This window comes from Plecotus auritus (genome assembly GCF_963455305.1).
Source record: "Plecotus auritus genome assembly, chromosome: 1".
Classification (NCBI taxonomy): Eukaryota; Metazoa; Chordata; class Mammalia; order Chiroptera; family Vespertilionidae; genus Plecotus; species Plecotus auritus.
Window position 1 is genome coordinate 122,351,876 of NC_137770.1, and position 22,112 is coordinate 122,373,987.

The 22,112-nt window shown below is 41.6% G+C and overlaps 1 protein-coding gene and 1 pseudogene across 13 annotated transcripts in view; one reads left to right on the plus strand and one right to left on the minus strand.

Moving 5' to 3' along the window:
* The window catches only part of MYO9A (myosin IXA), a 388,202-nt gene that overhangs the window by 201,991 nt on the left and 164,099 nt on the right, over positions 1–22,112 (plus strand). For all 12 annotated transcript variants that reach the window (XM_080656867.1, XM_080656874.1, XM_080656871.1 and 9 more), the window contains one exon: positions 8,845–8,986. In XM_080656867.1, the coding sequence (XP_080512993.1) occupies positions 8,845–8,986 (142 nt within the window). The remainder of the gene's footprint in view (positions 1–8,844; positions 8,987–22,112) is intronic.
* Positions 19,170–21,323, minus strand: LOC308254935 (D-3-phosphoglycerate dehydrogenase-like; annotated as a pseudogene). Its single transcript has 2 exons — positions 21,138–21,323; positions 19,170–20,750 (listed from the first exon to the last, which is right to left on the minus strand). The product of its transcript is annotated as a D-3-phosphoglycerate dehydrogenase-like (transcript).

The following is a 22,112-nucleotide window of genomic DNA, read 5'->3' on the forward strand; positions in this document are numbered from 1 at the left end:
TCTCATCCGAGGATACGTTCTTATTTATGAGAGAGAGAGAGAGAGAGAGAGAGAGAGAGAGAGAGAGAGAGAGAGAGAGAGAGAGAGAGATTGAACCCAGAGAGAAACATCAATTGGTTGCCTCCCATGTGCCCCCCTTCTCCCCCTTCCCTTCCCCTGTATGTGCCTTGACTGGGAATCATGATGCTCCAACCAACTAAGCCACACTGGCCACAGCCATAAGTAGTTTTTTTGTTTGTTTGTTTCTTTGTTTTTCATCTTTATTTTTTATTTGTTTTATTTTTTAAATTTAAATTCTTTATTGTTTAATGTATTGCATAAGTCTCCTTTTACCCCCATTTGACCTCTCCCTTACTGCCCCCCACCCCCAGCAAATGCCCTCAACCCCCCCTCCCATATCTGTATTCATTGGATATGCTCATATGCATGCATACAAGTCCTTTGGTTGATCTCTTACCCCCTCACCCCCTGCCTTCCCTCATAGGTTGGATAGTCTGTTCAATGCTTCTGTGACTCCAGTTCTATTTTTGTTCATCAGTTTATGTTGTTCATTATATTCCATAAATGAGTGAGATCATGTGGTATTTTTCTTTCTCTGACTGGCTTATTTCGCTTAGCATAATGTTCTCCAGTTCCATCCATGCTGTCGCAAATGGTAAGAATTCCTTCTTTTTGACAGCAGCATAGTATTCCATTGTGTAGATGTACCACAGTTTTCTAATCCACTCATCTGCTGTTGAGCATTTAGGTTGTTTCCAAATCTTAGCTATTGTAAATTGTGCTGCTATGAACATAGGGGTGCATATATCCTTTCTGATTGGTGTTTCTGTTTTCTTGGGATATAATCCTAAAAGTGGGATTACTGGGTTAAATGGAAGTTCCATTTTTCATTTTTTTTTTTGAGGAAACACCATACTGTTCTCCACAGTGGCTGCATTCACCAGCAGTGCAAGAGAGTTCCCTTTTTTCCGCATTCTCGCCAGCACTTGTCATTTGTTGATTTGTTGATGATAGCCTTTCTGACAGGTGTGAGATGGTACCTCATTGTTGTTTTGATTTGCATCTCTCATAATTAGTGACTTTGAGCATGCTTTCATGTGTCTCTTGGCCTTCTGTATGTCCTCTTTCGAAAGGTGTCCAATTAGGTCCTTTGCCCATTTTCTGATTTGATTGTTTATCTTCCTTTTGTTAAGTTGTATGAGTTCCCTATAAATTTTGGAGATTAAAACCTTACCGGTGATAACATTGGCAAATATGTTCTCCCATGTAGTGGGCTCTCTTGTTGCTTTGTGGATGGTTTCTTTTTTTGCTGTGCAGAAGCTTTTTATTTTGATGTAGTCCCATTTGTTTATTTTCTCCTTAGTTTCCATTGCTCTGGGAGCTGTATCAGTAAAGATATTGCTACGACATATGTCTGCTATTTTGCTGCTGATGGCTTCTTCTAATATTTTTATGGTTTCCTGCCTTACGTTTAAGTTCTTTATCCATTTTGAGTTTGTTTTTGTGAATGGTGTACGTTGGTGATCTAGTTTCATTTTTTTGTATGTATCCGTCCAGTTTTCCCAACACCATTTATTGAAGAGACTGTCTTGACTCCACTGTATGGTCTTGCCTCCTTTGTCAAATATTAATTGAGCATAATGGCTTGGGTCAATTTCTGGGTTCTCTGTTCTGCTCCATTGGTCTATATGTCTGTTCTTATGCCAGTGCCAGGCAGTTTTGAGAACAATGCCTTTGTAATATAGCTTGATATCTATCTGGTATTGTGTTCCCTCCAACTTTATTCTTCTTTTCTCAAGATTGCTGCAGCTATTTGGGGTCTTTTTTTATTCCAGATGAATTTTTGGAGAGATTCTTCTAGATCTTTGAAATATGCCATTGGTATTTTAATGGGGATTGCATTGAATCTATAGATTGCTTTGGGTAGTATGGATATTTTAATGATGTTGATTCTACCAATCTATGAACACGGTATATTCTTCCATTTGTTTATGTCTTCCTCTATCTCTTTTTTCAGTGTCCTGTAATTTTCTGAATTACAGGTCCTTGACTTCCTTGGTTAAATTTATTCCTAGATACCTTAATTTTTGTGTTGCAACGGTAAATGGGCATTTTGTTTTGTTTTGTTTTTTTGTTTTTTTGTTTCTCTTTCTGTGCGTTCATTATTGGCATATAAAAAGGCCACAGGTTTCTGGGTGTTAATTTTGTATCCTGCTACATTGCCAAATTCATTTATTAAGTCTAGTAGTTTTTTGATGGAGTCTTGGGGTTTTCTATGTACAATATCATGTCATCTGCGAATAAAGACAGTTTTACTTCTTCATTTCTAATTTGGATGCCTTTTATTTCTTCTTCTTGTCTGATCACTATGGCTAGCACTTCCAGTACTATGTTGAACAGGAGTGGTAAGAGTGGGCATCCCTGTCTTGTTCCTGTTCTTAAGGGAAATGGTTTTAGTTTTTTCTCATTGAGTATGAAGTTTTTCATATAAGGCTTTTATTATATTGAGGTATGATCCCTTTATTCCCACTTTGCTGAGAGTTTTTATTAGGAAAGGGTGTTGGATTTTATTAAATGCCTTTTCTACATCAATTAATAGGATTATGTCATTTTTTGGTTTTCAATTTGTTTATGTGATGTTTCAGGTTTATTGATTTGCAGATATTGTACCAGCCTTGCATCCGTGGAATAAATTCTACTTGGTCATGGTGTATGATCTTTCTAATGTAATGCTGGCTCCCATTTGCTAGAATTTTGTTGAGGATTTTAGCATCTATGTTCATTAGGGATATTGGTCTGTAATTCTCTTCTTTGTTGTGTCTTTATCTGGTTTTGGGATTAGAGTAATGATGGCTTCATAGAAAGAGCTTGGAAGTGTGCCTTCCTCTTGAATTTTTTGGAATAGTCTGAGAAGGATAGATTTTAGTTCTTCTTTGAATGTTTGGTAAAATTCTCCTGTGAAGCTGTCTGGCCCCGGGATTTTGTTTGCTGGAAGCTTATTGATGACTGCTTTAATTTCCTCCTTAGTTATTGGTCTGTTGAGATTTTTTGTTTCTTCTTGATTGAGCTTTGGAAAGTCATATTTTTCTAGGAATATGTCCATTTCCTCTAGGATTTTTGGTTTGTTGGAATAGAGTTGTTCATAGTTTGTTTTTTTTTTAAATAATAATCCTTTGTATTTCTGTGAGGTCTGTTGTTATTTCGCCTCTTTCATTTCTTATTTTGTTTACTTGGGTCCTCTCTCTTTGCTTCTTGGTGAGCCTGGCTAGAGGTTCATCAATCTTGTTTATCCTTTCAAAGAACCAGCTCTTAGTTTCATTGATCTTTTGTATTGTTTTTTTTTTTTTTCGTATTGTCATTTATTTCCAGTCTGATTTTTATTATTTCCTTCCTTCTGCTTACTCTGGGCTTTTCTTGTTGCTCTCTTTCTAATTCTTTAAGTTGCTGGGTTAGATAATTTATTACCATTTTTTCTTGTATTTTGAGTTAGGCCTGTAATGCTATGAACTTCCCTCTCAGGACTGCTTTCACTGTGTCCCATAGGTTTTGGTTTTGTTGTTTTTCCATTGTCATTCATTTCCAGAACGTTTTTAATTTCTGCTTTGATCCCTTTGGTAACCCAGTCATTGTTTAATAGCATGTTATTCAGCCTCCAAGTGTTTGAGTTTTTTTATTGTTTTTATTGTAGTTGATTTCTAATATTATGCCATTGTGGTCTGAGAAGATGCTTGATATGATTCCAATCTTCTTGAATTTGGAGAGACTTTGCCTGTCATCCAATACGTGATCTATCTTTGAAAATGTCCCATGTACACTTGAGAAGAATGTATATTCTGTAGCTTTGTGGTATAATGTTCTGAAGATGTCAATGAAGTCCATCTGATCTAGTGAGTCATTTAGGATAGCTGTTTCTTTGCTGATTTTTTGTCTAGAGGATTTATACAGTGATGTCAGTGGGGTATTAAAGTCCCCTATTATGAACGTATTGCTGTCGATCTCTCCCTTTGTTATCTTTCAGAAGAATTTTTATCTATCTGGGTGCTGCTGCATTGGGTGCATATATGTTTACCAGAGTTATATCCTCTGGTTGTATCGATCTCTTCCTTATCTCTTGCTATGGCCTTCACTTTGAGGTCTATTTTTGTCATATATAAGTATTGCTACCCCTGCTCTTTTTTCGTTTCCATTTGCCTGAAAGATATTTTTCCATCCCTTCACTTTCAGTCTGTGTGAGTCTCTTGTTCTGAGATGGGTTTCTTGTAGAGAGCAAATATATAGGACATGTTTTCTTATCCATTCAGCCACTCCATGTCTTTTGATTGCAGCATTTAGTCCATTTATGTTTAAAGTTATTATTGACTAGAGTGCCGGTGCACAGATTTATGCACTGTTGGGGTCCCTCATCCTGGCCTGTGCTCTCTCGCAATCTGGGACCCCTTGAGGGATGTAATAATGTGCCAAGTGGCAGGTGGCCGGAGAGCAGCCCACACTGTTCCTGCCACCACAGCTGTTTGTTAAGTTCACTAAGCGGTGCTCCTGCTGGGGGAATGCACTGACTACCAGGGGTCAGCTCCTGCGTTGAGCATCTGCTCTCTGGGGGTTAGTGCGTGTCATAGCTATTGGTTGTTTGGTCATTCAGTCGCTTTGGCTTTTATATACTGGTGTATAGATAGGTACTTGTTTGTAACTGTTTTTATTTTTTTGCCTGTGTTCCTCCTCATGCCACCTTTTTTTTATCTTCTTTTTACAACAGTCCCTTTAGCATTTCTTGCATTGCTGGCTTGGTAGTGATAAACTACTCCCTTAGCCTCTTTTTTTTTTGTCTCTGAAGCTAGTGATTTCCCCTTCAATTTTGAATGATAGCCTTGCTGGATAAATTATTCTTGGATTCAAGTCCCTTGCTTTGCATTACTTTGCATACTTCCTTCCATTCCTTTCTGGTCTGACGTGTTTCTGTTGAGAAATAATTTCATAATTTATTGGGAGATCCCTTGTAGTAACTTTCTGTCTCTCTCTTGCAGCCTTTAAGATTCTCTCCTTTTCCTGAATGTTTGCCATTGTAATTATGACGTGTCTTGCTGTGGGTCTTTTTGGGTTTATCTTGTTTGGGATGCTCTGTGCTTGTGTGACTTTTGTCTTCCCCAAATCAGGGAAGTTTTCTGTCATTATTTCTTCAAATAGGTTTTCTAATCCTTGCTCCTCTTCTTGTCATTCTGGAACCCCTATTATAAATATGTTGCTTCATTTCATGTTGTCCCAAAGCTCCCTCAGGCCCTCCTCCTATCTTTTGATTTTTTTCTCCAATTGCTCTTCAGATTGGGTGTGTTTTGTATCCCTGTCTTCTAATTCGCTAATTTGATCCTGCGCTTCTCCTAGTCTACTGTTGAAAGCTTCCATAATGTTTTTTTAATCATAGCTATATCACTATTTATTTTTTCTTGATTCTTACATAAATTGTTAATTTTTTCATCCATCAGTTTATGAATTGTATGACCCTGATTCTGAATTCTTCTGACATATTGCATGCCCATTTTCATTTAGTTCCTTTTCTGCTGATGCCTCTTTTTCCCTTTGAGGGTTGTTCTTCTGTCTCCCCATTTTTGCTCTCACTGAAGGATCTAGGTGTCAAATCGCACAGGGCCTGTGGCTGCAGTGGAGGTCCTGGTGGTGGGTTGCATGGTCGCAGGTGGTGGCTGCTTCTCTAGTGGTCATGGGGTGGGTTCTGCTCCTCAGGCAGTCGTGGGCGTCAGCTACTCCTCAGGGGGTTGCAGGTGGTGGCTGCTTGCTCCATGCACATTCCTGGATGGCAGCTGTTTTCTCGTGGCTGCTGGCTTGGTTGTGGTGCCTGGGGCTAAAGCATCTGGCTGGCGGAAGTGGAGCACCTTCCAGAACTCCCAGTAGCCCTCAGCCAGGGAGGCTAAAGTCTGGGTTTTCGTGGGTTCTCAGCTGAGGCAGCAGTTCCCTGGCAGGTGTGTCTGTAGGGTCCTGGGTGTTACCTAAGGGCATCCTGGGTGGAGGTGAGGCTAGGGTCCCAGTCACCACATCTCTCCCCTTCAAGATGTCACAGCTTCTGTGGCAGAGCTGGTGCTCCAGGAGAGATTACTGCAGTAGCAGAGGCTGCCTGGCTAGGCAAGCCTGGTCCGCCAGCTCCCAAAGGTCCTGCGAGATCTAGGAGGACAGACATGAGAACAGCTTTCCTTTCCATCTTTCCTTGTTTGAAATAAAAACTGTTCTCATGTCTGTCCTCCTTTGTTTGAATATTTCTTTCTTCCATTTAAAAGTAGGAGAAAAAGAAATCACAAGCATTTTGATTACTCTTGATTAGAAGGTAAATAAACCTTTCCTGAAGAGAAGCATTCTGTTGTGGAGTAGTGAGGCATAAGTTTGCAGAGGTTGGGTTGGTCTAGGCCAGTGGTCGGCCAACTCATTAGTCAACAGAGCCAAATATCAACAGTACAATGATAGAAATTTCTTTTGAGAGCCAAATTTTTTAAACTTAAACTTCTTCTAATGCCACTTCTTCAAAATAGACTTGCCCAGGCTGTGGTATTTTGTGGGAGAGCCACACTCAAGGGGCCAAAGAGCCGCATGTGGCTTGCGAGCTACAGTTTGCCGACCAAGGGTCTAGGCTTAGGAGCTTGGATTCCGTGTATGTGCCTGGTGATCCATACATTTTCCTGAGTAGGGAGGCACATGATTAAAGCACTATTGTAGGAAAATTTATTTTGAATCTTGTAGAATCACTGGAACTATTATTGAGGCTGTTTGAAATTGTAAGATTATAATCCATTCTAGAATGGCTTTAGAGTTCTGAAATGGAAAGGAAGAGCTAGCCTACAGATGTTTTGAAGAAGTGATAGTATTTGAGTGTGAAAGCAGACCTAGGTGAGTAGGAAAATGGCAATGTTGGCAACATAAAGTAGATAATTTTTATATCATCTCTATAGGATGCCAGCAAGTGTTAGATGTTTTTACTCAGGTTTTTAAAATCCTTCTTGCATTGTGATACCTCATTGTACTAATTTTATGGTTAGGAAACCAATTCTTAAAAAAGGTTATCTACCTAACTTGCCCAAGTTCACAGACAACTGGTAACCTATACTATGACTATGACTGACACCAAAGGCCATCTTCTTTTCTGATTCCAATACATAGTACATCTTTAATCATTTTTGTTGTAATTTTGGAATCGTTTGTACATGTTAGATTTTATACTCAGCATCTTTACAAGCTCATGTCACATTATTTCTTATTATCTCAGCTATTAAATGAAACTATTCTCTGAAAGATACTTGCTCTCTCCTTTCTCTATCAGTAATATGTCCTGTTTGCAACTCCTACCCAACCTTTAACATCTAGCTCATACTTGTCTTCTATACCCATATGAACCTTTTCATTACTCCCAGTGACTAGTGATTTTTTTTCTCTTCTGAACTTTTATATTCCTGTATTTGCTATTATATAATTAGTTTGTAATAAATATTATTTGAATTATTCCTGGATATGAAATGCTCATCAGTGAGTACAATACCATTGATATATTTGAAATTATAGATATAATACAAAAATATATAGTAACTGGTATGGGTAAGAAAATTACTGCTTAATTTATATATGAAGAAATAAAACAAAAATTACTGTGGATTTAAAGGACCTATCCAAATTGAGACATTATTTTCTATTTGGAAGTTCTTGGCACCAAACAACATATGATTTAGTTTTTATTATTCTCCTAGAGACTTGATGCATAAATTCGTGCAAGAGTAGGCCTTGGCAGCTGTGGGCGACTGCCCGGATCTCTTCCTCGCAGCCATGGAGGCTGCAGCCCCAGCTTAGTCTGGAAGGACGTCCGGTCTAATTAGCATATTACGCTTTTATTATTATAGACTAGAGGCCTGATGCACGAAATTCGTTCACTTGCGGGGGGGGGGGGGGTGTCCCCCAGCCTGGCCTGTGCCCTCTCACAGTGTGGGAGCCCCGGGATCGATGGCCCCAAAGAGGTAGGCCCTGCCCACTCATCCAGGGCTCCTCGATGGATTGTCCCAAAGAGGCCGGAACTGGGGGTCCCACCTCTGTGGCACGCGGAGCCTTGGGACCCGTCTCCTCTGCACAAAATGGCACGAATGCCAGGACCCGCCTCCATGGTGCGTGAGGCGGCATGGACTCTCTGCTGCGACCCACCTCTTCTGTACAAGGCGGCAGGGACTCTCTGCCTTGACCCACCTCCTCCGTGTGAGGCAGCAGGGGCTCTCCTCTGGGACCCACCTCCTCTGTGCGAGGTGGCAGAGACACCACAACCCACCTCCTCTGCTCAAGGCGATGGGGACTCTCTGCCAGGACCTGCCTCCTCCATGCGTGCGAGGCAGCAGAGATGCCGGGACCGGCTTCCTCCTTGCCACATGGAGCTGCGGGACCCCCAGGCCTCACTGCGCGGACCGACTGCTGGGCCCCGTCTCTGCTGTGCGCACAGCTATCTTGTGACAGCATGAGGACATCATGGCGTCAGGGCGTGACGACCACCTAGGCTATTATTAGTATAGATAGGTTTTATAGTAGTACAGCACAATGCAACATAAGCTAAATACTTAAAAACCTGAGTTTATTTCTCAGTTCCGCTTCTTTCAAATTGAGTTTGGGCAAATCACAACTTTTGATCCCTCATTATAAAATAGGAATACTTGTTACACTCGCTTTTTAGCTTGTTATGAAAATCAGATTATAAAATACCAGTAAAAACTCTTTGTAATTTGCTAAATGTGTTTGATGGCAATGTAATTATAATTTGTTTTATTTTTTTTAAAAGATTGTATTCACTGCAATATCTTTCTTTTGTTTTTAATTCAGCTTTCCACAGGCTACAAATCAAACATTGCTAGATAAATTTAAGCATCAACATGAAGAGAATTCTTACATTGAATTTCCAGCTGTGATGGAGCCTGCTTTCACCATAAAGCATTATGCCGGGAAAGTAAAATATGGGGTAAAGGTCAGTAAATTTCATATTGCATATGCCTTTAGAGTAGAGATATAATCTTAACTCTATACCACACTACCCTCTTTGTAGGTGTGGAGGCTCTTCATCAGTACAATTAGAGACATTATAAGGATTATTATAAGGATACTACTAAAATTCAGACTCCACCTTGTAATATATTACTGTCTTAGGTAATGTTTCTGTTGATTTTTTCTACATATAAACCTGATGTTAGTCCATTCTAATAGCCTTTTTAGATCTGAAAGAATAGATAGCATCAGTATGTCTTAAAAGCACTAGTTGATCTGCATAGTTTGTTGAATTATTCTCTTCTCTAAATTCATGAGGCCGGACTGAAGCTTCATGTCTCTATGCACCATTAGGTATTTGTGAGCTTGTACTACTAATGAATTTATTAAAACTCTTTAACTCCTATGCAAGGAAATATTCATAATTTTGTTCAGTTCTTCTTTGTAATTAATGAGCTATTATCTTTCAACCATTTGATGTTTGAGCCTGCCATTTAAGACAGTTTCCCAGGCAAGACAGTGATGATATGGAGACTAGTGGAGCAATATATTTTCTCTTGCATCTTGAGGTAAGAGTCAGAATTAAGATCATTTATTCAGGAAGTGTTTATTAAACACACAGCATGTCAGACCTTGTGCTTGGTATTTGGAATGAGACAGTGATAAAGTGAAATAGACAAATATATTCATGGCTCTCTGTATACATATATATACATACACACATATTCGTGTGTATGTGTGTTTGTGTGTAATATAGATAAATGGGGCTATGTGCTACTAATGAATGGGTTCTATGAGAGAAACTAGTGAAATATTGGATTTTGAATTTGTAGATCCATGAAAACCTCTCTGAGAAACTCAGATTTTGAAAGATGGCCTGAAGTAAATATAAATGATGAATCATTAGATAGAAAAAACCTAACATATAAAAATAATTGAAAACAAGCCAGTGTTACTAGATTATAGTGAACACTGGATCTAGTGGCATAAAATGAATTCAGAGAATGGAAAGCAAGTTTATTCTTCAGGGCTTTTAGATGAAGTTAAATAAATTTGGTTTTTGTTGAAGTTATTATGGGGAACCATGAAAAGATTTTAAAGTTGAGGATGTAATTTGTGTTTTTAAAAGGTTGCTTTGATTACTGTGAGGAGAAAGAACAACAGGGAATGGGAGGTGGGAGATCAAATTAGGTTATTTTTAAAACCTGTTGATGTGAATTAGTAAGATAAACTGAACCACAGGGGTGGCAGTAGAGTTGGAAAAGATCTAAATAATTATGAAATGTATTTCAGAGGTATAATCAGTAGACCTTATTAAGAAATTTTAGGTAAGTGACTTCTGGTTATAGCTAATGGATAAATTTGATGTGCTATTTTTTCAGATGGAAAAGACAGGAAAAAATAGATTTTAGAGTAAACATTAAGAATAACAGAGCAGAATTGTGGTTACCAGGGGCTACAGCAGTGGTCGCCAACCGGTGGTCTGCAGACCACTGGTGGTCTGTGAGGTCCGAAAGGTTGGCAACCACTGGGATAAAGGGTGGGGGAATTGAGAAGATGTTGGGCAAAAGATTCAAACTTGCAGTTAGAAGATGATCATAATCATCTCAAAGTTCTGGAGATTTAATACACAGCATTGTGATTATAATTAATACTAGTGGCCTGAGGCACGAAATTCATGCACAGCGGTGGGAAGGCGTTCCTTCAGCCCAGCTTGCACCCTCTCCAATCTAGGACATCCCTCTCGCAATCTGGGACTGCTGGCTCCTAACTGCTCACCTGCCTGCCTGGCTGATTGCCTCTAACTGCCTCTGCCTGCATCATTGTCCCTAACCCCTCTGCCTGCCTGCCTGATCACCCCTAACTGCCCTCCCCTGCCGACCTGATCTCGCCCCCAACTGCCCTCTCCTGCAGGCCTGGTTGCCCCCACCTCCCCTCCCCTGCCGGCCTGATCTTGCCTCCAACTGCCCTCCCCTGACGGCCTGATCTCACCTCCAACGACCCTCCTCTGCTGGCCTGATCCTACCCCCAACTGCCCTCCCTTGCTGGCCTGATCCTACCCTCAACGGCACTCCCCTGCTGGCCTGATCTCACCACCAACTGCCCTCCCCTGCCAGCCTGATCTTGCCCCCAACTGCCCTCCCCTGCAGGCCTGATCTCGCGCCCAACTGCCCTCCTCTGTCAGCCAATTTGGTTCTGATTGGTTGGTTTCTATGCCAGTCAGCGTCAAAAGTTCCGCCTCATAGGCAGCCATTGGCTCCTCACAATTGACCCAGATTTGGTTCTGATTGGTCAGTTTCTATGCCAGTCAGCATCAAAAGTTCCGCCTCATAGGCAGCCATTGGCTTCTCACAGTTGAACCAGATTTGGTTCTAATTGGTCAGTTTCTATGCCAGACAGCATCAAAAGCTCTGCCTCCTAGGCAGCCACTGGCTCCTCACAGTTGACCTAGATTTGGTTCTGATTGGTCAGTTTCTATGCTAGTCAGCATCACAAGCTCCGCCTCCTTGGCAGCCATTGACTCCTCACACTTCACCCAGATTTGGTTCTTTTATTTTTTTTTTATTTTAGATTTTATTTTTTTTATTAAGGTATTATATGTGTACATGTCTTACCATTGCCCCCCCCCACTCCCATACATGCCCTCACCCCCCAATGTTTTGCATCCATTGGTTACTCTTATATGCATGCATATAAGTCCTTCGGTTGATCTCTTATTTCCTCCACCTCTCCCTAACCTTCCCACTGTAATTTGACAGTCTGTTTGATGCTTTACTGCCTCTGTATCTATCTTTTTGTTCATTAGTTTATAGTGTTTTTTATTATATACAAATGAGTGAGATCATGTGGTATTTTTCTTTCATTGGCTGGCTTATTTCACTTAGCATAATGTTCTCCAATTCCATGCAGGTTGCTACAAATGGTAAGAAATCCTTCTTTTTTATGGCAGCATAGTATTCCATTGTGTAGATGTACCATAATTTTCTGATCCAGTCATCTGCTGACGGGCACCTAGGCTGTTTCCAAATCTTAACTAATGCAAATTGTGCTGCTATGAACATAGGGGTGCATATATCCTTTCTGATTGGTGTTTCTAGTTTCTTTGGATATATTCCTAGGAGTGGGATTACTGGGTCAAATGGGAGTTCCATTTCCAGTTTTTTGCGGAAACTCCATACTGTTCTCCACAGTGGCTGCACCAGTCTGCATTCCCACCAGCAATGCACGAGGGTTCCTTTTTCTCCACATCCTCGCCAACACTTGGCATTTGTTGATTTGTTGATGATAGCCATTCTGACAGATATGGGATGGTATCGCATTGTCGTTTTGATTTGCATCTCTCCGATAATTAGTGACTTCGAGCATGTTTTCATGTGTCTCTTGGCCTTCCTTCTGTCTTCTTTCGAAAAGATTCTATTTAGGTCCATTGCCCATTTTTTTCTGGATCATTTATCTTCCTTTTATTAAGTTGTATAAGCTGCCTGTAGATGTTGGAGATTAAACCTTTATCAGTGATAACATTTGCAAATATGTACTCCCATACAGTGGGGTTTCTTGTTGTTTTGTTGATGGTTTCTTTTGCTGTGCAAAAGCTTTTTATTGTGATGTAGTCCCATTTGTTTATTTTCTCTTTGGCTTCCATTGCCTTAGGGGCAGTATCAGTGAAGAAGTTCTTTCGGCATCTGTCTGAGATTTTGCTGCCTGTGGATTCCTCTAGTATTTTTATGGTTTCCCATCTTATATTTAAGTCCTGTATCCATTTTGAGTTTATTTTTGTGTATGGTGTAAGTTGGTTGTCTAGTTTCATTTTTTTGCATGTTTCTGTCCAATTTTGCCAACACCATTTATTGAAGAGACTGTCTTGACTCCATTGTATGTTCATGCCTCTTTTGTCAAATATTAATCGTGCATAGTGGTTTGGGTCGATATCTGGATTCTCTATTCTATTCCATTGATCTATATGTCTGTTCTTGTGCCAATATTAGGCTGTTTTGAGAACAGTGGCTTTGTAATACAGCTTGAAATCTGGTATTGAGATCCCTCCTACTTTATTCTTCTTTCTCAGGATTGCTGTGGCTATTCGGGGTCTTTTTTTATTCCAGATGAATTTTTGGAGAGTTCTTTCTAGGTCTGTGAAATATGCCGTTGGTATTTTAATGGGGAGTGCATTGAATCTATAGATTGCTTTGGGTAGTATGGACATTTTAATGATGTTGATTCTACCAATCCATGAACATGGTATGCTCTTCCATCTGTATAGGTCTTTCTCTATCTCTTTTTTCAGTGTCCTGTAGTTTTCCACGTATAGGTCTTTTACGTCCTTGGTTAAGTTTATTCCTAGTTATCTTAATTTTTTTGGTGTGATGGTAAATAGGATTGTTTTTTTAGTCTCTCTTTCTGTAAGTTCACTATTGGTATATAGAAATGCCATAGATTTCTTGGCATTAATTTTGTATCCTGCTACATTGCTGAATTCATTTATTAAGTCTGTTAGTTTTTTGATGGAGTCTTTTGGGTTTTTTATATACAATATCATGTCATCTGCAAATAAGGACAGCTTTACTTCTTCTTTTCCAATTTGGATGCCTTTTATTTCTTCTTCTTGTCTAATTGCAATGGCTAATACTTCCAGTACTATGTCAAACAGGGGTGGTGAGAGTGGGCATTCCTGTCTTGTTCCTGTTCTTAGGGGAAATGGTTTTAGTTTTTGTCCATTGAGTATGATGTTAGCTGTGGGTTTATCATATATAGCTTTTATTATGTTGAGGTATAATCCTTCTATTTCCACCTTGTTGAGAGTTTTTATCAAGAAAGGGTGTTGGATTTTGTCAAATGCTTTTTCTGCATCAATTGATATGACTATGTGATTTTTATCTCTCAATTTGTTTATGTGATGTATCACGTTTATTGATTTGCGGATATTGTACCATCCTTGCATTCCTGGGATAAATCCTACTTGGTCATGGAGTATGATCTTTCTGATGTACTGCTGGATCCAATTTGCTAGAATTTTGTTGAGGATTTTCAAATCTACGTTCATGAGGGATATTGGCCTGTAATTCTCTTTCATTGTGTTGTGTTTATCTGGTTTTGGTATTAGAGTGATGCTGGCTTCACTCTAATAGAAGGAGCTTGGAAGCGTTCCTTCCTCTCGAATTTTTTGGAATAGTCTGAGGAGGATAGGTTTTAGTTCTTCCTTGAATGTTTGGTAAAACTCTACTATGAAGCCGTCTGACCCTGGGCTTTTATTTGCTGGAAGCTTTTTGATGATTGCTTCAATTTCTTCCATAGTTACTGGCATATTGAGCTGTTTAGATTCTTCCTGATTGAGTTTTGGAAGGTTATATATTTCTAGAAATATGTCCATTTCCTCCAGGTTGTCCAGTTTGTTGGAATAGAGTTGTTCATAGTATTTTTTAACAATCCTTTGTGTTTCGGTGGGATCTGTTGTTATTTCACCTCTTTCATTTCTGATTTTGTTTATTTGGTTCCTCTCTCTTTGCTTCTTGGTGAGCATGGCTAGAGGTTCATCAATCTTTTTTATCCTTTCAAAGAACCAGCTCTTGGTTTTGTTGATCTTTTGTATTGTTTCTTTGGTCTCTATGTCGTTTATCTCCACTCTCATCTTTATTATTTCCTTCCTTCCTGCTTACACTAGGCTTTTCTTGTTGCTCTTTTTCTAACTCTTTGATTTGTAGGATTAGGTAATTTATTACCATTGTTTCCTTTTTTTTGCAGTAGGCTTGTAGAGCTATGAACTTCCCTCTCAAGACTGCTTTCGCTGTATCCCATAGATTTTCGATTGTAGTGTTTTCATTGTCATTTGTTGCCATGATGTTTTTTATTTCTTCCTTGATCTCTCTTGTAACCCAGTCATTTTTTAATAGCATGCTGTTTAGTCTCCATGTGTTTGATTTATTTGGATTGTTTTTATTGTAGTTGATTTCCAGTTTTTTGCCACTGTGGTCTGAGAAGATGCTTGATATGATTTCTATCTTCTTGAGTTTGAAGAGACTTTGCCTATGTCCCAACATATGGTCTGTCTTTGATAATGACCCATGTGCATTTGAGAAGAATGTATATTCTGTGGCTTTGGGGTGAAATGTTCTGAAGATGTCAATTAATTCCATCTGGTCTAGTGAGTCATTTAGGATTGATGTTTCTTTGCTGACGTTTTTGTTTAGAGGATTTGTCCAATGGTGATAGTGGGGTATTAAAGTCTCCTACTATGATTGTATTGCTGTCAATCTCTCCCTTGATATCCTCCAGGAGTTTTTTTATGCATTTGGGTGCTCCTGTATTGGGTGCATATATGTTTACCAGAGTTATTTCTTCTTGTTAGATTGCTCCCTTTAGTATTATGAAGTGGTCTTCCTTATCTCTTGTTATGTCCTTCACTTTGAGATCTAATTTGTCAGATATGAGTATTGCTACCCCAGCTTTTTTTTCATTTCCATTCGCCTGGAAAACCTTTTTCCATCCCTTCACCTTCAGTCTGTGTGCGTCTTTTTTTTTGAGGTGGGTTTCTTGTAGATAGCAGATATATGGGTCTTGTTTTCTCATCCAATCCGTTACCCTATGTCTTTTGATTGGGGCATTTAATCCATTTACATTTAAAGTTATTATTGATAGGTACTGACTTGTCGCAATTTTTATTCTTTACCCCTGTGTTCCTTCTTTGCTTCCTATTTCTTTTTTTTATAGCAGACCCTTTAGCATTTCTTGCATTGCTGGTTTGGTGCTAATAAATTCCCTTAGTCCTTTTTTGTCTGTGAAGCTCCTGATTTCACCTTCAATTTTGATTGATAGCCTTGCTGGGTACAGTATTCTTGGATTCAGACCCTTCCTTTCCTGACTTTTTATATTTCATTCCATTGCCTTCTGGCCTGATGAGTTTCTGTTGAGAAATCAGTTGCTAGTGTGATGGGGGTTCCTTTGTATGTAACTTTCTGTCTCTCTCTGGCCGCTTTTAAGATTGTTACTTTGTCGTTGGTGTTTGCCAATTTAATTATAATGTACCTTGGTGTCGGTCTTTTGGGGTTCATTTTGCTTGGGACTCTGTGAGCTTCTTGGATTTGTGTGGGGTTTTTTCTTCCCTATATCAGGGAAATTTTCTGTCATTATTTCTTCAAAGAGGTTTTCTATTCCTTGCTCAGCTTCCTTTCCTTCTGGAACCCCTATTATGCGGATGTTGTTTTGTTTCGTGTTGTCCCAATATTCCCTTAGGCCCTCCTGCCTTTTAATTTTTTTTTCTAGAAGTTGCTTTACTTGGGTATTTTTTCCCATCTTGTCTTCTAGCTCACTGATGCGATCCTCTGCTTCTTCTAGTCTACTCTTGATGCTTTCTATTAAGTTCTGTACAGCAGCGATGTCATTTTTCATTTCTTCTTGGTTCTTCATTTCCTCTTGGTCTTACTCATATTGTGGAATTTGTCTTCCATTCTTTCCAACCACCTTTATGACCATTTCTCTGCTTTCTCTGACAGGTTGCTTCCCTCCATTTAGTTTACTTCCCTTTCTGGTGATGCCTGCTTTTCTTTCATATGCGGGCTGTTTCTTTCTCTCCCCATGGTCTCTCTTCTCCAGGTGTCTGGTTATGTAGTTCTCTCTCTCCTGAGTTGATTTAAAGGCACAAAATACAACACAACCAGGTACAACGCACAGGCACTGAACAGAAATGTATTCACGATATTAATAATCTCCAATAAAGGTGACCACCAGTCAAAGGCAAATTAGGGGATAGGGGAGAAAGCAGAAGAAGAAAAAAAAATGTGTGTCACAATGAAATTGGGAAAAGAAAAAAAAATTAAGAGAGACAAGAAAGAGACTAAGAGAGAAATGGGAACAAACTATATATATGGGGAGAAAACTCCAATAGAACAACCAGTAATCCCAGCAAATGCCAGCAACAAGTACCTGGGGATTAATACAAACTACAACAGCAACTAATATCAAGCGAGGCAAGGGAAAACAGAAGCAAAAAACAAAGCAAACAAATAAAAGAATAAGCAAAACAATCTCACAAAAAAGCATAAAAATTTGATATAATCAACATTCAAGCAAACAAAAACAAAAGGACAGAGAGAAAAAGAATTTTTTGCCTAGTTAAGACAGCGAATAGAGAGGTGTGTATGGACTTGGAGAAGGGAATTGGAGATTATATATATAAGTAGGGTGAAATTTTAACAAGGGGTAAACAGAAAGAATAGGGAAAATCTAAAGCAGGAAAGGTGTAACATAAACAGGACACCAAAAGAGGAAAGGTTAGGAAGAGAGTGATGGTATAAAGGTAGAATTGAGATAGAGTAAAATGATGCTAAAGGAAAGATGAAAATAGAATGTAGAACACTAATCCCAAAGTAAAATAAAGAGAAAATAAAATACTTAAAAAAAGGTAAAATAGTAGTAGTAATGATACTGATTGAAAATAAAAGTGTAATAATTAAAAAGGTAAAATCAAGTGAGGAAAAAAGAAAAAAAAATTAGTTTCTTGAGTAAAAGATGCAAAAAGTGAAAATGAAATAATAAAAATAGAAAATAAAAAAAATAAAATGTGCAGTAGTGAAGGTCATTCACTTCCTCTATTGTTCTGTTTGGCACGCCTGTTTCTCAGTCCGGACAGTATTGCAGTTCTCTGCATTCCACTGCTCCTCAGTGTTGTAAGCTAGTCCTAATTTTTATGCAGGCAGTGTGTCTTAATTTCTTGTATTCCTTTATTTTTGATTACACAAGAGTCAATTTGTGATTCAGCCCCTGGTTGGCAGTGTTTCTGGATTGACTTCCAGATCTCTTTGGCCTCTCTAGCCTGTATTTACATCCTTCTCTCCCTGTGGCACTCACTACCGGTTTGTGGAAGTGGGCTGCCTCAGAGCTGGCTCTCTGATGGTCACTCCCAGCTCTGATCCCCAGGTTCCAGAAAACACTTTCCCCTGCAGTCTCCCAGGGTGTCCCCAACTGGCTGATCCTACGTATTGGGCTTAGCAATCAGAAGCAAGGATTTGAAGAGGAAAAAGCCGAAGTGTGCGAACAATGGGTCTGCGCGCAAGTCTACACAGCCGGCACACCTTTGAAATTCTTAGGGTGTCCCTGCACGTGAGATCAAAATGGGTTGCTTTTTAGATAGCCCTTCTGTTAGCAGCTCTGAGGACCCCCTTCCACATCCACGGATCACGCCAGCCCCAACAGCCACGGATTTTTCCAGGCTCAGACTTCCCTGGTCCTCCATCTCCCGCAAAACGTGCGTTTCTCTCTCCCGCCGGGACCAGAGACCTCACCTTATTCCAGTCGAAATCTGACCTTTCCCTGGTGTAGTGTAGAGCTCCTCTGAATCCGCGTGTTTGCGCCAGTTGGGGAGCGGTGTTTTGGGGCTCGCAACTGTTCGGTGGGTGCCGCAGTTGTGGATTCTCAGGCTTCCAATAAGCTCCACTTTCCCTTTCAAGATAGCGCAGTCTCCGCATCCAAGCCCGTAGCTCCGGCAGGGGACCCAGCCACAGTGGGGGCTGCCCAGTCAGGGGAACTCCGTCTAGCATTCCCCCACCTTCTTCTGGAGTTGAGCTGTCCCTCAACTTGCCAACAAACACTCCTCCTGCGACCCTCAGCTGTTCTTTCTTTCTGCTTCGGGACAAGGCTCTGAACACGTCTGTCTATTCTGCCGCCATTTTTCTCCTCCCCCAGAATTGGTTCTGATTGGTCATTTTCTATTCCAGTCAGCCTCAAAAGTTCTGACTCCTAGGCAGTCACTGGCTCCTCACAGTTGACCCAGATTTCGTTCTGATTGGTCAGTTTCTATGCCAATCAGTGTCAAAAGCTCCACCTCCTAGGCAGCCACTGGCTCCTCACAGTTGACTCAGATTTGGTTCTGATTGATCAATTTCTATGCCAGTCAGTGTCAAAAGCTCCGCCACCTTGGCAGCCATTGACTCCTCACATTTCACCCAGATTTGGTTCTGATTGGTCAGTTTCTATGCCAGTCAGCATCAAAAGCTCCTCACAGTTGACCCAGATTTGGCTTTTTTTTTTTTTTTTTTTTTTTTGGGAGAGGGGTTAGGCTGTTTATTAAGTGGTTATTACAGGGGTCAGACCACATCAGTGGTGCCAGCCCCGGGAATGTGACCTCTCAATGTTGATCACAAAGCCCACAAGGTTGGTCCTGGTGAGCCCCAAGGTCAGAAATGAAACTGAAAGGCCTTGTTCGCATGCTGCTTCCAGGCGTCCAGGCTGGCAGGAGGGAGGAGTTGCCCATGACGTGCCAGGTCTCCCCATCGGACACCACAGAGGTCTGGTAGGACAACAGCTGCACGCCTGCCTCTGCCAGGAGCCCAATCATGGTAGACAGCATGGCAGGGTTGGAGGGCTGAGCCCAGAACAGGAGCAGGGGCATACCCATGTGGAGAGACACTTCAGGTCTGAAGGCAGCTCCGTTGAGTGCCTGCAGCACAGGTGTAGTGCCCTCGACATAGCCCACAGCCTGGTAGGGGGCACCTGCCAGGGTCACGCTCAGGAGGCCTTCCCCCCATCCTTGCTCTCCTGGCACATTGGGGTTATGGGAAGTGGTTACATTGACGCCGGCCTCCTTCACCAGCAGCTTGGCGTTTACCAAGTTCACACACACATGATTAAAAGCGTCTTTGAGGAGGCCGACAATGACTGCGGGGCTCAGGCAGTTCCTGGCATTCTTCAGGATAAGCCCTGCATTACCACCTGGATGGTCCCTTTAGGGGACCCTGCCCAGGCTCGCATCAGAGTCCCCAGAGCTTCTGCCAGACCGATCCAAGGTTTGGTGTGTGGAGAGAAGGCGCTGGTAAGGGCCTGGGCATTCACGACCCCTGGGAGGGCTTTCCTTTTACCATGCCCACAAACTGGACAGCGATCTCCTCCCCACAGTGGCTCTGGGCCTCCTTGGTGCTGGCGCCCAGGTCGGGGCAGCTGATGACACTCCCGTGGCCCACCTAGGCAGTTCCTCTGTGAACACGTCCAGCGCTGCGCCCGCACACTGCCCCGACTGCAGGGCGCCCTCGTCCACGATTCCTCCATGGGCGCAATTCACCACGCGCATGCCCTTCTTGTACAGGGTGAAGGTGCTGTCATTCAGTAGGCCTGTCGTGGAGGGCAGGAGAGGTGTGCACAGTGATGAAGTCACAGAGGGGCCAGATCTCCTCCAGGGGCAGCTTTTGAATGCAGAAGGAGGCCGAGACTTCTGGTGAGATGATGGGATCGTACCCTACAGTCTTCATCCTGAAGGAGTGCATCCAGATGGCCACCTCTCTCCCGATCCTCCCCAGGCCAAGAATTCCCAGGGTCTTTCCATTCAACTCGGTTCCCATGAACTTCTTTCGGTCCCATTTGCCATCCTTCATCGAAGCCGTCGCCTGGGGAACCTGCCTGGCCAGACACATGGTCATCCCACAGGTGAGCTCCGCTGCACTAAGACTGTTCCCATTGGGAGTGTTCATGACCAGGATGCCCTTCCTCGTGGCGGCCTCCAGATCCACGTTGTCCACGCCGGTGCCGGCCCTGCCCACCACTTGGAGCTTCTCTGCTGCGTTGATGACATCCTTGTTCACCTTGGTGGCTGAGTGGATGATAAGGCCTTCGCAGTCCTGCAGCTCAGCTATCAACTCCTCTTTGCTTAGGTTCTGCTTCTCCACCACCTGCAGCCCTCCATCTTGCAGGATCTTCTGGCAGCAAGGGTCCAGGCTCTCACTGATGAGCAGTGTAGATTTGCGAAGGCCATTGCTGGAACTGGCCTAGGGATGGACACTCTGCCTGGACAGAAACACCTCTAAGCCCCTAGATTTGGTTCTGATTGATCAGTTTTTATGCCAGTCAGTGTCAAAAGCTCCACCTCCTAGGCAGCCATTGGTTCCTCACACTTCACCCAGATTTGGTTCTGATTGGTCAGTTTCTATGCCAGTCAGCGTCTCTGGGCCTATCAACGGGGCCTGATCAGAAAGGCGGGGCTGATCAGCAGCCCTGGTGGAGTCCTGGAGAGAAATGGAGGGGAGGCTGCTGGCCAGACTGGGAGAGAAAGAGAGAGGCAAGTTCTGGTCAAAAGCTGACAGGCAATGGATCAGTACCTGCTTCTCTCTTCAGGCCGCTCTCCTTAGCTCCCTCAGCAGTCAGTGTTGGGGTACAGTGCCTGCAGCGGAAGCAATCCCCCGCCGCCTTCTAGCTAAGGAGGTGGGTTGTGGTGTCTCTGCCACCTCTCGCAGAGGAGGTGGGTCTGGGAGGAGAGTCCCCGCTGCTTCGCAGGGAGGAGGCAGGTCGCAGCAGAGAGTCCCCGCGGCCCCGCCCAGTGCGAAGTAGGCTGGTCCCAGCATCTCTGCAGCCTCACAGAGGAGGCGGGTCACCACGACAGAGAGTCCCCGCTGCCTTGCACAGGTCTGGTCAGCTACACCCTGTCTCTTTATTATAGAGATGATTATAACTTAGTGTTCAAGGTTCTTAAGGACTAGATTCTTTTTTTTTTATGAGATCAGATCTTAAATGTTCTCACCACAAAAAAGAAATGATAGTTATATGACTTGATGGAGATGTTAATACTACTACGGTGGAAATCACATTGCAACATAAATGTATCGAATCAACATGTTTACACTATACTGTGTTATATGTCAGTTATAACTTAGCTCAAACAAGATTTTAAAGTGCATTTTAAACATAAACAAAACATAAACATAAACATAACATCATATAGTGAGTTGCACAGTATATTAATCTAAAGTGTATGGATTTCTTTCATGCCCCTTCCCTGCTCATTCTCCCTGGCCCAGAGGTAACCACTATTCTACCTTTTTGTCCTTAATTTTACTTGTTATTAAATTTCAGATAAATGGAAGTATGCAGCATATACATTTGTATCTGTGATTATTCATCCATATTATCACATAGATTGAAAGTAAAAGGATGGGAAACAGATATACTATGCAAGCCCCAACTAAAAGAGGTGATATATTTACATTATTATAGGACAAAGTAGACTTTAAGGCAAGAAGTATTATTAGAGATAAAGTGGCACATTTTATAACCAATAAAAGGAGCCAGTTCAACAGGAAGACATAATCATCAAAAGTTATATTACTTTATGACTTCATTTCAATATATATAAA